Genomic DNA, 17,967 nt, shown 5'->3' on the forward strand with positions numbered 1-17,967 from the left:
TGTTTAAAAATACGAAGTACTGACTAAACTTCTTTACTCAAGTCAAAGTAAAGAGGCTTTGAAATGTACTTCAGTAAAAAGTACCCATAACTAGCAGCTGCTTTAAAGAGTACCTGACCTCCCTTTATATTAATAGAACAATAATGTCATTGTTAGCTAATGAATGTTTCCATGCTGAACAACGGCAACATGACAACGTTTCCATTGGTCCCTCTTCTTTAGAGAAGACCAGGAAATGATGGATACACGGATCGTGTTCAAATCAATAGGCACGCAATGACTCTAAAGAATAATGATCACGCATCAAACACACATTCAGACTAAAGGAACCAGCTGTTTGGAAAATGAGAGAAGTAGAAAGTACAGGTATTTGAGTTCAACATGTAAGAAGTAGAAAGTACAGGTATTTGAGTTCAACATGTAAGAAGTAGAAAGTACAGGTATTTGAGTTCAACATGTAAGAAGTAGAAAGTACAGGTATTTGAGTTCAACATGTGAGAAGTAGAAAGTACAGGTATTTGAGTTCAACATGTGAGAAGTAGAAAGTACAGGTATTTGGGTTCAACATGGAAGAAGTAGAAAGTACAGGTATTTGTGTTCAACATGTAAGAAGTAGAAAGTACAGGTATTAGTGTTCAACATGAGAGAAGTAGAAAGTACAGGTATTTGAGTTCAACATGTGAGAAGTAGAAAGTACAGGTATTAGTGTTCAACATGAGAGAAGTAGAAAGTACAGGTATTTGAGTTCAACATGTAAGAAGTAGAAAGTACAGGTATTAGTGTTCAACATGAGAGAAGTAGAAAGTACAGGTATTTGAGTTCAACATGTGAGAAGTAGAAAGTACAGGTATTAGTGTTCAACATGTAAGAAGTAGAAAGTACAGGTATTTGTGTTCAACATGTAAGAAGTAGAAAGTACAGGTATTTGAGTTCAACATGTGAGAAGTAGAAAGTACAGGTATTTGGGTTCAACATGGAAGAAGTAGAAAGTACAGGTATTTGTGTTCAACATGTAAGAAGTAGAAAGTACAGGTATTAGTGTTCAACATGAGAGAAGTAGAAAGTACAGGTATTTGAGTTCAACATGTGAGAAGTAGAAAGTACAGGTATTAGTGTTCAACATGAGAGAAGTAGAAAGTACAGGTATTTGAGTTCAACATGTAAGAAGTAGAAAGTACAGGTATTAGTGTTCAACATGAGAGAAGTAGAAAGTACAGGTATTTGTGTTCAACATGTAAGAAGTAGAAAGTACAGGTATTAGTGTTCAACATGAGAGAAGTAGAAAGTACAGGTATTTGAGTTCAACATGTAAGAAGTAGAAAGTACAGGTATTTGAGTTCAACATGTAAGAAGTAGAAAGTACAGGTATTTGAGTTCAACATGTAAGAAGTAGAAAGTACAGGTATTTGAGTTCAACATGTAAGAAGTAGAAAGTACAGGTATTTGAGTTCAACATGTAAGAAGTAGAAAGTACAGGTATTTGTGTTCAACATGTAAGAAGTAGAAAGTACAGGTGTTTGTGTTCAACATGTAAGAAGTAGAAAGTACAGGTGTTTGTGTTCAACATGTGAGAAGTAGAAAGTACAGGTATTTGAGTTCAACATGTAAGAAGTAGAAAGTACAGGTATTTGTGTTCAACATGTAAGAAGTAGAAAGTACAGGTATTTGAGTTCAACATGTAAGAAGTAGAAAGTACAGGTATTTGTGTTCAACATGTGAGAAGTAGAAAGTACAGGTATTTGAGTTCAACATGTAAGAAGTAGAAAGTACAGGTATTTGTGTTCAACATGAGAGAAGTAGAAAGTACAGGTATTTGAGTTCAACATGTAAGAAGTAGAAAGTACAGGTATTTGAGTTCAACATGTGAGAAGTAGAAAGTACAGGTATTTGAGTTCAGCATGTAAGAAGTAGAAAGTACAGGTATTTGAGTTCAACATGTAAGAAGTAGAAAGTACAGGTATTTGTGTTCAACATGTAAGAAGTAGAAAGTACAGGTATTTGAGTTCAGCATGTAAGAAGTAGAAAGTACAGGTATTTGAGTTCAACATGTAAGAAGTAGAAAGTACAGGTATTTGAGTTCAACATGTGAGAAGTAGAAAGTACAGGTATTTGTGTTCAACATGTAAGAAGTAGAAAGTACAGGTATTTGTGTTCAACATGTGAGAAGTAGAAAGTACAGGTATTTGGTTCAACATGTAAGAAGTAGAAAGTACAGGTATTTGAGTTCAACATGTGAGAAGTAGAAAGTACAGGTATTTGTGTTCAACATGTAAGAAGTAGAAAGTACAGGTATTTGTGTTCAACATGTGAGAAGTAGAAAGTACAGGTATTTGAGTTCAACATGTGAGAAGTAGAAAGTACAGGTATTTGTGTTCAACATGTAAGAAGTAGAAAGTACAGGTATTTGTGTTCAACATGTAAGAAGTAGAAAGTACAGGTATTTGAGTTCAACATGTAAGAAGTAGAAAGTACAGGTATTTGGGTTCAACATGTAAGAAGTAGAAAGTACAGGTATTTGTGTTCAACATGTGAGAAGTAGAAAGTACAGGTATTTGAGTTCAACATGTAAGAAGTAGAAAGTACAGGTATTTGAGTTCAACATGTGAGAAGTAGAAAGTACAGGTATTTGAGTTCAACATGTAAGAAGTAGAAAGTACAGGTATTTGTGTTCAACATGTGAGAAGTAGAAAGTAAAAAGTCGTCAGAAAAATAAGTAGTGGAGTAAAGTACTGATACCAGGAACATGTGCTTGAGTACAGTTAGAAAGTGTTTGTACTCCACTACTTCAGACCTCTGTATGTGAGCGGCCAGCAGGGCAGGAGAGGAGTTTTCAGAGGAAATGAATAGAAGATGTGACCTCTCAGCACATGGAGCAGGAGCATGTTTCTCCTCTCTGCAGCCGTATGATTTATTCACATCAGGAGAGTGTGTTTGTGAATACAGTAGAGCGTCCACACAGAACGTGGGCGGCACGCTTAAGTGACCTTGGCAACAAATGTACAATTGGCCTCACACCGTGCACGCTGCATTCAAATACAGCATCACGTCTGATTGCAGGTGATGAACTGGGTCTTTAAACTCCTTTAAACTCCTGTGTGTGTACAAACCTCAGAAAAGCCCACACGTGATTCACATGCACTCTGCAGAAGAGGCCAGATGAAGTGAACCAAAGCTGTTTCGTTCCATTCTCCGCCTCATCTTGTCTTTGTGTAATCTCTCCCCTTCACCTCACAGTGTCAAAGAAGCATCTTTTCCACTTCAGCAAACTTTACAAAAACATGTTTTCAAAGTTTTTCTGGCACAAATGAAAATTGCACTTACAGTAGGATAAAAACGTATTATGACTTATTCTCAGCTCTAAACCTTTCTCCCATCTCCTCACTGCTCACACACAGCGCTGGAAGAAGTACGCAAATCTTCTACTTCAGTAAAAGTATTAATACCACAGTGTAGAAATACACAAGTCAAAGCCTCTGCATTCATAATGTGACTTAAGTCAAGGTACAACATTGTTAGCAGCAAATTATAATTTAGTAAAAATCTTAAAATAGACATTATCCAAAGTGTTGCATTAACGTCCTCAGGATTTACATTTTGGAGATAAGTTGAAAGACTTTTATCATCAGAATATGGATCTCAATCCATAAAGTAAATCATAATATATTGATTGATATAATTGTTGCATTAAAAATATAAACCTGCCAAAGTAACTAGTAACTATTGTTTGCAAATAAGTCAAATGCAGTGAATTTGAATTATGAAGTAGTGTAAAATGATAATACTATAAGTTAATGTACTTAAAGGTGGGGTAGGTAAGTTTGAGAAACCGGCTCGAGATACACTTTTTGTTATATTCCATGGAATGCTCTTAACATCCCGATAGCAATGAATATCTTTAGTGCTTTGACAAAAAAAATGTCATCTGTGGAAGCCGTGGCGCTGTAAAAAGCACGACCAATCATCTGAGCCGGCTAAAGTAACTGGATGGCCTACCTGCCTGTCAGCCTTACATCTGTGCACACACTTATCTCGTGCCCTCATTGGTCATGTGCGCGTTTGTGTGTGTTGGAGGAGGGGCTCTGTAAGGAAGTGGCAGATTTGTTCCGGCTGTGTATTTTCAAATTCTAGCGCACTCGAGCTGCTTTCTCAAACTTACCTACCCCACCTTTAAAGGGGAAATATTCTGCTAATTTTCAGGTTCATAATGATATTTTTCTGACATGTCTCCATGCTTTAATGTTCAAAAAGCTCTTTATTGTTCTCATACTGCCTGTGCTGCAGCACCTCTTTTCACCCTCTGTCTGAAACCAGAGCCCAGTCTGCTCTGATTGGTTAGCTGGCCGGCTCTGTTGTGATTGGTCAACCTCTTAAAGATGTCCCGCCCCTTTAGCCTAACCATACTCACTTTCCACCACTGCTCACATAAAGTACGGTCTGGAAGTTTTTGCCTCAAAACTGACTTGTTAGGGTTGCGGAACGATCATGGTTTGCATATGGAAAACTATTTAAGTAGTGGATGAAATGTGCATTAATTGTTTCTGGGAGGAAGCTAAATCTCTCCGTGTAAAAGAGGCCTTTATGATAGAAGATATATGTAGCTTTCTGGTGTTTTCTGAAACAGCTGCTCCCGTCGTTTCTCTTGTGAGGACCGTCTCCTCTGATACTCTTATCAGACAAATGGTATGTCAGCCAGACATGACTAATCCACACCGAGCGCTGTTTCTCCGTCACTATCAGGTGGAAATTGTCACGACATAACGTTATTATGCATGGCAGAAAGCATGCAGCAAGTGATGTCTCTGCTAGGTTTAAGGGAACACAAAAAGGTCCGTTTACTCAACAATAATCCTGTGGAAGATGTTGTATAATGTTTACCCTGCGATCGACCTCTGTGAGCTCCCAATGGACGGCCCCTTTTCCCTCTAATGAAATAATTACTGCTAATAAGCCAATGTGATGACTCGGGCTGATTAGCAGCATCAAAACAACACTGGCCCCAAAAAATAACTTGGACTTAAATGGAGGGAGAGGACTTTTACTTGAATGGAGCATAGTATTTCTACTTTTAAGATAAAATGAGACATACTTTATTGATCCGAAGTTGGGAAATGTCTTCTTAAATGTCTCGTTAAAACACATAATTAAAAAATCTAAAGAGTAGAGAATAAAGATAAACCTCTCAAAATACTAAATAAATCTCTAAATAAAACAGAACTAAAAGTAAAGTTGTACAAGTTGACCTTGAAAGACAAAAGGCAGTCAAAAAAAACTATGAAGGGCCAAATCCAGCTAACAAAATATCAAAGTCAACTTTATTGTCAATCTTTCAGTTTGTGTGTAGAGATCGAAATACCGTTTCCCACAATCCCGAATATAAAAACAAATGTATATAAAAATATGTGTGCAAATATGTATATACCTTTATATACACAATCAACAGACAAACGTTTACATGTACACACATTAAAGGGGACCTATCATGCAAAATGCACTTTTTGATGTCTTTTATACATCAACATGTGTCCCCGGTGTGTCGGGGAACTCACGCAGCGTCAGGAAATAAAACCCTCTCTCTTTTCCTCCGTACCCAAATCTCTAAAAACGGAGAACAACGGAGCTGATCCAGATTTGCGTCCGATATGACGTAATATCTGAAATGTGGACCCACGGCCCAATCAGAAACGTTGCTATCAGAAACAATGCCCGACTGTTTTGGACGTAATATGGTCGGTGTTTACATTAGCATCGCTAACACTCAGAGCTAACCTGTACTGGAGAGCATGTGTGTGAAGAAGCAGGAAGTAAAAAGGAACTCACCTTGTGGTATAACCGGCAAGAGAGAAAGCCTTTGAGCTCCAAACTGTTTCAGATCCTTGATAATCCATGATATGGCGTTTCATCACGGCAGTATTTAGTTTAGACCAGTGATTCTCAAATGGGGGTACGCGGACCCCTAGGGGTACGTTGGGGTACTGCAGGGCGTACGTAAGATAACAAATAAAGTAAAAAAATACCATGCAGTACAATAAGTTAAATAGAAAACACCATTTTATATAAAATATTCCTAAAACCACCAAGGGAGTCCTCATATACACATGTCAAATTTGTGTATTGTATTTTATAGTTTTTCATTAAATATGATTGTGTTCTTTGGTTTGTTAAACATATATTACTTCAATTGGAAAAATCCGTTTTATTTTTTTTTCGTTATGTTCTTTATTTTCATGCATAAAGATGAAAATATCCTTAGTTTGTTGTAATGCATGCATGAAGGAGTTCATAAATCACACACTGATGGAACATCACTATATTGTAATTATTTATATAGGCTTTTTCTATCAAAAATGTTCGGGGTCGGTCAGGGGGTACTTGGCTGAGAAAATGTTTCAAAGGGGGAACATTACTGGTAAAAGTTTGAGAAGCACTGGTTTAGAGAGTAGCTGCCGGGTCCCGCCATACTTGCCAACCCTCCCGATTTTCGCGGGAGACTCCCGATTTCGTTGCCCTCTCCCGGTGTCCTCCCGGGGTCATATTTCTCCCGCATTTCTCCCGATTTCTGACAAAATCAGATTTACTCAGGACTGTTTCCACTCGGACTTTAATACAGCTACACCATTGTTTGGTTTCCATGGTAGCGTGTCTCTTTAGTAGCACACGCAACTGACAGTCTGAGAGGGTGAGGAAGATAGTCACAGAAAACTGAACAAGAATCGACAACTCTCCTCTGCTCACTCCTTTCATGCCCACACATATGCTCCATCAAGGATGGTGCTACAGGCCGCAAGGCATTGCACTTACAACTACAATAAGCATGTTATCTAATACAGCTCCGGCGATCCCTGCTCCGGCGATCCCCCCCCCACGTTGGTTTTGGAAATGCTCCCGATTTCTGAGGTCTCAAGGTTGGCAAGTATGGGCTAAGCCCCCCCCCCTTTTTTGGTATCAATTATTTTATTTGTTTAAGCTTTATACCCTAATCAGCACTTTTGAAACAGGAAGTGAAATAGAGGGATATGAGGCATAACATCTCAGCCATTGATGCATCAATGTACCTAGAGCCAGTTAGAAGAAGTGCAACCCGCAAAGCCAACTCTTTGAACTTCGAGCGAATTTTCGCAACTAGTGACACTCTTAAATACTCCTTCTTTCCAAGAACAATCAGAGAGTGGAATTTGCTACCAGAAGAAGCTGTCATCGCAGAAACCGTGGAGTGCTTCCGGCAAATCTTAAGAGACATTTAGCGGAGATCATCCATCCCCCACTGAGCGTGGTACCTCTGGGTTCTGCTCAGTATTAATCCAGATCCAGATCCAGATGGCTAGAATGGGTGATCTGTTTGGTATTTTGAGCAAAACACTTCATAGACATGTTTTTAATATATTTTATATATCTGAGACCTATGCTATTGCCTATAGCATGATAGGTGACCTTTAAGACCTAAATAAAAGCACAACAATCAATATATACAAAATAACAGTCACTTCAATATTTGAGAATGTGCATTCGTGCAAGATTGTCCATAGAAATATAAAAGTAGGATTAGAATCTGAGTACTTTTACTTAAATGTTATCTTCCACTTTGTATGACTTACTGCATGTATGAGGTACTGTAATATCTGTGTGGGCATCAGTAGATCAAAGGCTGCAGCAGTAAGCTCTCGGGTCTGAATTCCCATACAGGCCTTTCAATCTTGATGTGGTTGTGAATTAGTAACGCTCTGCTGTCAGCGTGCCCTTGAGCAAGAGGCAGTGTGTTTCTGTTGAGGAGGTTTCCTGCAGCTCGGCACAGTGATTTCCTGAGTTTACGCAGCAGGAAAGCAGCTGTAAAGAACTGTATCTGTTCCCTACTGAAGTGGCCGTTGAAACCTGTGTGCAGTTAAAATTTGTCTCAATCACCTCGATGTAAAACCGCAACACCTCGTGTCGTTTCCCTGCTTCTCCAAGGTCTGAGCCGCACTAAATAAAACTTGATTGATCGCCTATTAATGTATCTGAAGGCAACTATGATTTACTTGTTCGCAGCAAACAAGACAGCTTCCATTTTTCTCCACTAATGGCGTCCGTCCGCGCCATAACTCTTCCTGTCTCCATGTGTACAAGCTCCATTACATGTGGCATACATTTCTAAAGCACTATTGGAGCATTACTGGATGTTGTTGGGCTGATAAAATGCTCTGTGTGGTAACTAAGAATAGCAGGTGTTGCTGGAGAATTGCAAATAGGTGTTTGTGTATTGTAAATATGTTATTTTATTACAATTTGCTTTATTTATCATAAAAGTAATTACATTTACACGGGAAAGAATCTGCAAGGCAGATAGAAGAAGCCCCTGATAGCTGTTACACCGCAACTGGTTGTTTGATGATTTGAAATGGCTGCTTGGGCGCTGCTAACAACCATGTTAGAAATTAAAAGTGGGTAAATACAACCCTCGAAAGTGTGTTTCATTCTGTGTGGTGGTGAGATTACTGCTTAGCGTTAATTTAAATAACTCGGTCCCTGTGAATATTGACTGTGGGATCTCTGCATGCTGATATTGATACACTCCTTTCCTTTCTCTGTGCCTCACATGCTGGCAGATTTGTTCATGATGTATGATTGTATTGTGTTCTTCAAACATTAATGTGACTCCCTCCTCTGTTTTGTGTCCCTGCAGAGAGCAAAGAGGTGTACAAGAGACAGGTGCTGTCAATCACATCCATCGCCATGGCAATCAGCCTGCTTGGAACGCTGTGCATGGCGCTGTACTGCCGCAACAAGTGAGAGCAAAACACACACACACATACTTATAAATAGAGAATTTTTGAAGCATAATGGGTAGGATTTCTCTCGGTACTTTCAATATGTTGGCATCTCCTTTCTGGGTCAATGACCATAGCCGGCGAGCAGCAGTTGAATCACTCAAGAACTCTATTTAAGAGGACATATTATGCTCAAATGCAGGTTTTAGGTGCTTCAATGTTCAAAAAGCTCTTTATGTTTCTCATACTGCCTGTGCTGCAGCACCTCTTTTCACCCTCTGTCTGAAACCAGAGCCCAGTCTGCTCTGATTGGTTAGCTGGCCGGCTCTGTTGTGATTGGTCAACCTCTTAAAGATGTCCCGCCCCTTAGCCGTATAAATCACACTTTGGGATTTGAGACTTTGCAGACCATTGACATCCACAACAAACTACATAACACACTTAAGTAAAGGGAACACCCCGAAAAGTATAATAGGGCCTCTTTAAGTAAAGTGAACATGCGCTCTTCAATGGGTCAGGGGGAGAACTAGCCCCCCAAAAAACATTATGTTCGTCCATGAATCCAAACTAACACCAAACACAGTACAATATGTGGTCCAGATGTCACAGTGTGCAGTAGGAAAGTACTTCTGACATTTCAGGTGCACATTTCAGGATTAAGGTTTTACATTTTGTCTGTGCTTCTGTTTAACGAGCTTAATTGTAATCCTTTTTCCAGACAGCAACGTCAATATTTAACTATTCAACAACGCATCAAATGTTAAGAGTTTTGAAATGTTGTATCAATGACAGTATGGTCAAGGTCAGGTGAGATGGTACATTTCTGCAAAGGGGAAGCACAAAATGAAATGTTAAACAACAACAGCAGATGTTATAAACACACACACACACACACACACACACACACACACAGAGTTCATGGACAGTAATTGGACGTTTTCTCCATACTCTTAGATGGATTTTCCAGCCATGCGTAAATGTGACATATGGATTTTGTATCATCATTATGTTGGCGGATGAATTAGCTGCAGTGACATCTAATTTCATCCCAAATCGGAAGTTTTCCAGCCTTCCATTTGAACTAAAAGTTGCTCCGAAGTTTCTCCAATTTACCTTGACGATTATTATCTAAATTATAATCTGCTGTCCTGGAGTAAACAGAATATTACAGTAATTGGTAATAAGCCCAGTTGGTGTGTAGGCAGTCGAAATGCCCAAGGAGACATTTTGCTAATCAAGTGAAGGCCGATGTTACATGTCGAGGCAACATCTTGAACCGAATCCCAGACTGGGTATTTGCTACAATATGTAAATCTCATTATGTGCAAACACATATTCATAGCCCATTATAACCCAAAGGTCAGCTCAGAGCTCCTGCTGTCCCTCCTTCTCTGTCCTTCTGCATATTTCTGCAGAGCATGCCCTATGTGTGCACGTTAATTGGCAGATAAATGTCTCACATCCATCCCCCTGCAGAGATACTGTATTCTGCACAGGTCAAACATGAGTGTGTGAGATGTTTTAATCACATTTAGTGCTAATAGTGGTTCCCATTTTTTTCGTGTCACACAGAACGATTTTAAAAGCAATGTATTTCTATTGGTAGTATGTTTCGTGCCGGCGCCTCGTCTTTTTGTCCGGTCGGGTCGTGGAAGACTGTGGGGTTCATAAAAACATTTTCTTACTCGATATCAAGCCACGATTATTGTTTTTATTTTAAATTGTATAATGTCGGACTTTTCTTGCCGTCCGCGAGGAAAATAAATGGGGCTCAGATCCTCAGAATACTGAAATCTGAATTTTGTAATCTTTTCCTTCTAATTTGTTGTTATTTGGTGCAGGCACGAAACATACTACCAATAGAAATACATTGCTTCTAAAATCGTTCTGTCAGAATACTGAAATCTGTATTTTTTTCCTTCTAATTTGTTATTATTTACATTGCTTTTAAAATCGTTCTTTGTGACACAAAAAAAATTGGAAAATCGTGTTGGTGAACAGGAATCAATAGATTACATGTCGTGACTATAACACAAAATGCCGTGAGACTGGGTTGTCTGCACAGGTCAAACATGAGTGTGTACCGGCGGGTTGTCACTCAGAGTGTGTGGAGCGTGCAACAGCCTGTGATAGATGGCAGTGTAATTCCATAGGCTCCCTGTGTGATATAATGATGTGAGTGAGTGAGCAGCTGACAACAAGATAATCGGATAAAGGCATGATGGACAGGCACTCTCAATGAATCTGTAATTGAGTCAGGAAACTAGCTTGTTGAGAGACGAAGATGAATACAGATCGAGAGGAAGTGTTGATGCAAATCGGAGCGACCTGAATAAAGATAGAGTCAAGGTTTTTTTTTTCTTCTATCTCACACTGAAAGAAAGTGCCAGTGAAAGACAAATTATTCTTCAACTCGTGCTGTCGTCACTGCTCTTTAAAGGGAAACATGCAGTGGGAGTTAAAGCATTCAGACTCATTGTATCCTAATCTCTTCTTAAATATATTTGCTAGATGTTAAAGTGCTGGGTTGAGCTCTAAATGTGAGTTTAAGGGTGTTCACAAACATTTTTAGAAACTCATTTACATAGTCCCCTGCTTAAAGAACATCATGTGGACAAGGCATACAAAGGGTTATAGAGATAAATGTGTTTGGAAGTCCATGTCTGTCACTTCACACCACTAGAAACGTTAATATTTAAGAATTTAGCAACAGTTAAAATTGTGCCAAATGCCAACGATTTTTGTAATTCTAGCTCCTGCAGTAGTTGCATGTGTTAATTAGAGTTTGGTATGGTGATTTATGGATAAGAGATCATGAGAGGAAGACATTTACAACCCTTGGTAAAGGTTAAGGGACCATCATGCTAACAATTCATCACCAAAATGGCTCTTGGAGATGTTGGGAATTTGTTCCTTCAGCTTCAATGAGTTTATGAGCTTGAGTCGTTTTATCAATGCTACAAAGAGATTGTGTTATTATTTTGAGTATTTAAAAAACACGGTTACCAAGTTGTTAATTATGTCAGACTTGAAGAATTTTTCCAATCCAGGACACGTTTTTATCAGATTATTTCAACTCTGCATCGATGCCCTGTCTCTCAATGATTCATTTTGATTCAAGATTTCAAGATGCAAGGCTTTATTGTCATGTGCAAAGTAGCTACTATACAGTGTAGATATGGAAATAGAAAACTGAAGTCACAGGCTCCTCCAACAGAGCAACATGAATATATATAGGACATAAAACAAATAAAACAGATAAAATAGTGCAAGAGATTGTTTTGAGATGTGCAAGGACATACAAATAAAATATAAATAGTGCAAGAAGAGTCTATATTCAATTATAAAACGGACAAGTCAATTCAAGCAATCTGATTGGTTCTTAGCCGCGATATAATGAGCGTATATCACGGGTAGAATTGTAGTTACTTTTCACAAGTCAGTATCCCTCCGCGTCTGAGAAAAAGCTACAACGGTTACAGCTGTTACATTACGTCCGTTACGAAACTAACTAACTAACAAAGCTTAAGATGGAAACATGTAAGGTTAACTTCGACCTCCGGGGTGGCCTCACTATGGAGGAGTGGATTGAGGAGTGCCTATCTCCAGAAAGCACCTAAACGACGACATGCAGAGCTACGTGAAGAGCAGGTAGACCAACTGGAAAAGTACCACCATTCAAAAGCTTTCTGATGCGGGTCTTGAAACAAAGCAGAGAAATTATGAGCGTTAGTGGCCACAGGTGCGAAAGCTCTCTCCAGAGCTGCTGGAAGCCCAATCTCGGGGACCGGAGAAAGTGGAGCAATATTCTCGCCACGCCAAGCAACAGCCTAGAACAACCTCAACCTATACAAGTAACCTCGTAAACCATTCTACTGATGCTGGACAGGTTTTCAGTGGCTGCACAATAAACGGCAACAAACACATGAATGTAAATAAATAGCCAAATAATCGATCAACGCTCTCTGTCTAATATGTTCGCTAGATGTTGGTGTTGTTGCATAGCAACCACCTCGCACTATGTTTTGTGCCGAAGGCAACGGAGGGACTATTTTTTTTTTTGTACATTATTTACTAATAAAACTATTTAAATTAGAGTGTGTATTTTTCTTTCATATTGCCACACTTGGTAACCGTTTTATAAAAGCAATAGCTTCGCGTCGGGCCAAACCACGCCCCTTAGCTGTGATATAAATGAATGACCATATACCACAGCCTGTCGTGAGCTATTGCTTGAGTTAATGGAATATGATATATAGATAAATAATTAGCAAAATGCAAACAGATGAATGTTTATGGATGATCTTCTCAATGTTAAATGAAATCCGCATTGTAAAGCGGATCAACAATTGAACGGGTTCTTCCTTGACCTTTTTTCCAAGTTTCATGTTAATGGGATCAGTATTTTTTTAATGTAATCTTGCTGTCAGACAGAGACAAGCAAACCGAGCAGAAAGACATGATATCCTTGGCAGAGGTAACACAAAACCTTCAGCATTATGAAACATGAGGTGACCTCCAGTCTGCTGCAATAAAGTTGGCTCTATATATACAACAAATTGGAAGTTAGTTCACTGAGGGCCACATACAGAAAAACAAGGTGAGGTATGTTGCCTCATAAGTTAAGCTCTCCAGAGGGTCATATTTATTTAGTTTGCAGCTCATTCCTTAAAGCAGAAGCATCAGATTGTTATATAATAAGGGGAAATATGAAGGGTAGGCAAATATTATTTCATTGTTATGGAAGTAAGTTATTTTTTTAATCAACTGAGATTCGTTAGAAATGTTTTCAACTTGAATTGACTGAATGTATTTGAAAAGGGGGATTATTAACACATGTAACCTCTTTTTTGATATATTTACAATACAATTTACAAGCACAGGTTTCATGTGTAGGCCATGCTCTATTGTACATTTAGAATTTGCTACGGGCCAATTAGAAATGCCAAAATGGTCAGTTGGAGACCCAATTTATTTTTAATTAAGAGAGGGCCGCTAACTCAAACATCCCTATTTGTTGTCTCGCTCTCACGCCTTTCCTTCCTTGGCTTGAATAGCAGCATCTGTTAAAAGCATATAATCCCCACCATAAAATAATAACATTATGCTAAGTATCATTTCTAATCAAAACTGGGATAACAAATTAGCTCCGACCAGGTTTTGAACCACAGAATGTGAGGGATTGAGCATTTAAGCAAATACAAACTGGTATGTACAGTATGTCGATTTGACACACTCAGAGATGGCTGCAGTACACACATCCTTTCCTCAAGTAGAAGAACAGATACTCGTGTTTAAAAATACTCCGGTAAAAGTAGAAGTACTGACTAAACTTCTTTACTCAAGTAAAAGTAAAGGGCTTTGAAATGTACTTCAGTAAAAAGTACCCATAACTAGCAGCTGTTTTAAAGAGTACCTGACCCTCCCTTTATATTAATAGAACAATAATGTCATTGTTAGCTAATGAATGTTTCCATGCTGAACAACGGCAACATGAACAACGTTTCCATTGGTCCCTCTTCTTTAGAGAAGACCAGGAAATGATGGATACACGGATCGTGTTCAAATCAATAGGCACGCAATGACTCTAAAGAATAATGATCACGCACCAAACACACATTCAGACTAAAGGAACCAGCTGTTTGGAAAAATGAGAGAAGTAGAAAGTACAGGTATTTGAGTTCAACATGTAAGAAAGTAGAAAGTACAGGTATTTGAGTTCAACATGTGAGAAGTAGAAAGTACAGGTATTTGAGTTCAACATGTAAGAAGTAGAAAGTACAGGTATTTGTGTTCAACATGTAAGAAGTAGAAAGTACAGGTATTTGTGTTCAACATGTAAGAAGTAGAAAGTACAGTATTTTGGTGTTCAACATGTAAGAAGTAGAAGTACAGGTATTTGTGTTCAACATGTAAGAAGTAGAAAGTACAGGTATTTGAGTTCAACATGTAAGAAGTAGAAGTACAGGTATTTGGGTTCAACAGTGTAAGAAGTAGAAAAGTACAGGTATTTGGGGTTCAACATGTAAGAAGTAGAAAGTACAGGTATTTGGGTTCAACATGTGAAGTAGAAGTACCGGTATTTGGTTCAACTGGAAGAAGTATAAAGTACGTATTTGAGTTCAACATGTAAAGAAGTAGAAAGTACAGGTAATTTGTGTTCAACATGTGAGAAGTAGAAAGTACAGGTATTTGGTGTTCAACATGTGTAAGAAGTAGAAAGTACAGGTATTTGGGTTCAACATGTAAGGAAGTAGAAAGTACAGGTAATTTGGGTCAACATGTAGAGAAGTAGAAATATACAGGTATTTGTGTGACAACAAGTGTAAGAAGTAGAAGTACAGGTATTTGGGATTCAACATGGAAAGAAGTAGAAAGTACAGGTATTTGGGTTCAACATGTAAGAAAGTAGAAAGTACAGGTATTTGAGTTCAACATGTAAGAAGTAGACAAAGTACAGGTATTTGGTAGTTCAACATGTAAGAAGTAGAAAGTACAGGTATTTGAGTTCAACATGTAAGAAGTAGAAAGTACAAGGTATTTGTGTTCAAAGTGTAAGAAGTAGAAAGTACAGGTATTTGTGTTCAACATGTAAGAAGTAGAAAGTACAGGTATTGCGGCCCTTCAACAGTAGTATTGTGGGTTCAACATGGAAGAAGTAGAAAGTACAGGTATTTGGGTTCAACATGTAAGAAGTAGAAAGTACAGGTATTTGAGTTCAACATGTAAGAAGTAGAAAGTACAGGTATTTGGGTTTCAACATGTAAGAAGTAGAAAGTTCAGGTATTTTGTGTTCAACATGTAAGAAGTAGAAGTACAGGTATTTGAGTTCAACATGTAAGAAGTAGAAAGTACAGGTATTTGGGTCAACATGTAAGAAGTAGAAAAGTACAGGTATTGAGTTCAACATGTAAGAAGTAGAAAGTACAGGTATTTGGGTTCAACATGGAAGAAGTAGAAAGTACCGGTATTTGGGTTCAACATGTAAGAAGTAGAAAGTACAGGTATTTGAGTTCAACATGTAAGAAGTAGAAAGTACAGGTATTTGGTTCAACATGTAAGAAGTAGAAAGTACAGGTATTTGTTCAACATGTAAGAAGTAGAAAGTACAGGTATTGTGTTCAACGTGTAAGAAGTAGAAAGTACAGGTATTTGTGTTCAAAGTGTAAGAAGTAGAAAGTACAGGTATTTGTGTTCAACATGTAAGAAGTAGAAAGTACAGGTATTTGAGTTCAACATGTAAGAAGTAGAAAGTACAGGTATTTGTGTTCAACAAGTAAGAAGTAGAAAGTACAGGTATTTGTGTTCAACATGTAAGAAGTAGAAAGTACAGGTATTTGTGTTCAACAAGTAGTGGAGTAAAGTACTAATACCAGAAAAATGTACTTAAGTTCAGTAACAAATGATTTGTACTCCACTGCTTCCCACCTCTGGACACAAACATAATAATACATATGTTCCCCTAATCAAATATAACCTGATCTGTAACTACAGGAGTTCAGATTAAGTATAAAAAGTAGTGGATGTCCGCGGCTACAGACATCATTATTAAAAACATCTGATTTTATTTGTTTGCAGAGGATGCTTTAAAGAGTACTCATTAGCATTCTACAGCATCCAATAAGCAACCGGATTGTTCGAAGGCTTTAGAAGAGATAATGGACCTTTTATATTAACGCTGTCCCAATAGCAGTGTGTACCAAATGTCACAGCCTCCTCCTAAGAAAATGTAATTACAGTGGCATGGAGGTGGCTGTTTGTAAACACTGCATTACATGGCTGTCATTCAGAGGAGGAAATAAACCAGTGTGGAGTTTCCTGTCTGATAACTCTGAGCATCAAAGGCCTGATAAAAGAGTTCGCTGCTGTCAGTGTAATTGCATAAACTTGGGTAACTAGTGTTGTTTTAATTAAGAGCGTGTAATGTCCGCTGCATGGTGTTAAACACAAAGCAGAAGAGCTGCTTTTAGATCATTGGGAAAAATTAGATTACAACACAACAATTATCCCTACATGTCTTGTGATAAGTTTGGTCTGCTAAGATTAAACTAATTAGTGTTACAGTAAATTGAGTGTCTGTATAATTCATATTACAAAGCATTCTCAATGAGTTTAAAGAGTTCTCTCCTGCTGATGTTCAGGTGTATATCAGTATGTAGTGTCTACTTTAAAGAGTCCTCTCCTGCTGATGTTCAGGTGTATATCAGTATGTAGTGTCTCTACTTTAAAAGAGTCCTCTCCTGCTGATGTTCAGGTGTATATCAGTATGTAGTGTCTACTTTAAAGAGTCCTCTCCTGCTGATGTTCAGGTGTATATCAGTATGTAGTGTCTACTTTAAAGAGTCCTCTCCTGCTGATGTGCAGGTGTATATCAGTATGTAGTGTCTCTACTTTAAAGAGTCCTCTCCTGCTGATGTTCAGGTGTATATCAGTATGTAGTGTCTCTACTTTAAAGAGTCCTCTCCTCTGATGTTCAGGTATATATCAGTATGTAGTGTCTCTACTTTAAAGAGTCCTCTCCTGCTGATGTTCAGGTGTATATCAGTATGTAGTGTCTCTACTTTAAAGAGTCCTCTCCTGCTGATGTTCAGGTGTATATCAGTATGTAGTGTCTCTACTTTAAAGAGTACACGTACAATGCATTGGAGCGCTAGCTAAATGAAGCGCGAGTGTTACGTATTGATGTCACTATGATCAGAAAGTAAACAAAGGAGTCCAACTCGAGAAAGCCTTTACAGACCATTTACATGCACCAAAACCTATATAACACACTACTAGAGAAACCCCCAACATTTATAACAGGGCCTCTTTAATAAAAACAGATCTGAGTGAGTCCAGCCTCAAAACATCTTCACAGAATGTATTAAATGGATTTGAGGTACATCAAATAAACTGTGTTTCATATTGCTGCTTGGGGAGAAAAGAAGGAAAGGTATAGATAGAAAGTGTCTCTGGTAAATAGCTCACTTTCTTCTCTCCTCTCTCCTCAAGGGCATGAGAATGCAATTCTCCTTGGCCTCTGACTCATTTTTTAAAAAGTATGTCGGTGGATGAGACTGAAAATTGTGCGAGAATCCTGCAGATGCTTCACACTGATATAATGGATTTTTGGAATAGAGAAGAAATAGTGACGCTTGTTTTTTTCTGTAACTAACCGTCAACCTTGAAATTCCACCTCTTCCTACATGTTTTTATATCAGGATAAGAGCGTATTTCGTGTCGTTGC

The 17,967-nt window shown here is 38.3% G+C and overlaps 1 protein-coding gene across 2 annotated transcripts in view; it reads left to right on the plus strand.

Annotated features, from left to right (window-relative positions):
* LOC117533524 (pro-neuregulin-3, membrane-bound isoform-like) overlaps positions 1-17,967 on the plus strand; it is a 90,536-nt gene that overhangs the window by 14,655 nt on the left and 57,914 nt on the right. For both annotated transcript variants that reach the window (XM_034197308.1, XM_034197307.1), the window contains exon 2: positions 8,657-8,759. In XM_034197308.1, the coding sequence (XP_034053199.1) occupies positions 8,657-8,759 (103 nt within the window). The remainder of the gene's footprint in view (positions 1-8,656; positions 8,760-17,967) is intronic.

This window comes from Gymnodraco acuticeps, unplaced genomic scaffold (genome assembly GCF_902827175.1).
Source record: "Gymnodraco acuticeps unplaced genomic scaffold, fGymAcu1.1, whole genome shotgun sequence".
Lineage (NCBI taxonomy): Eukaryota > Metazoa > Chordata > Actinopteri > Perciformes > Bathydraconidae > Gymnodraco > Gymnodraco acuticeps.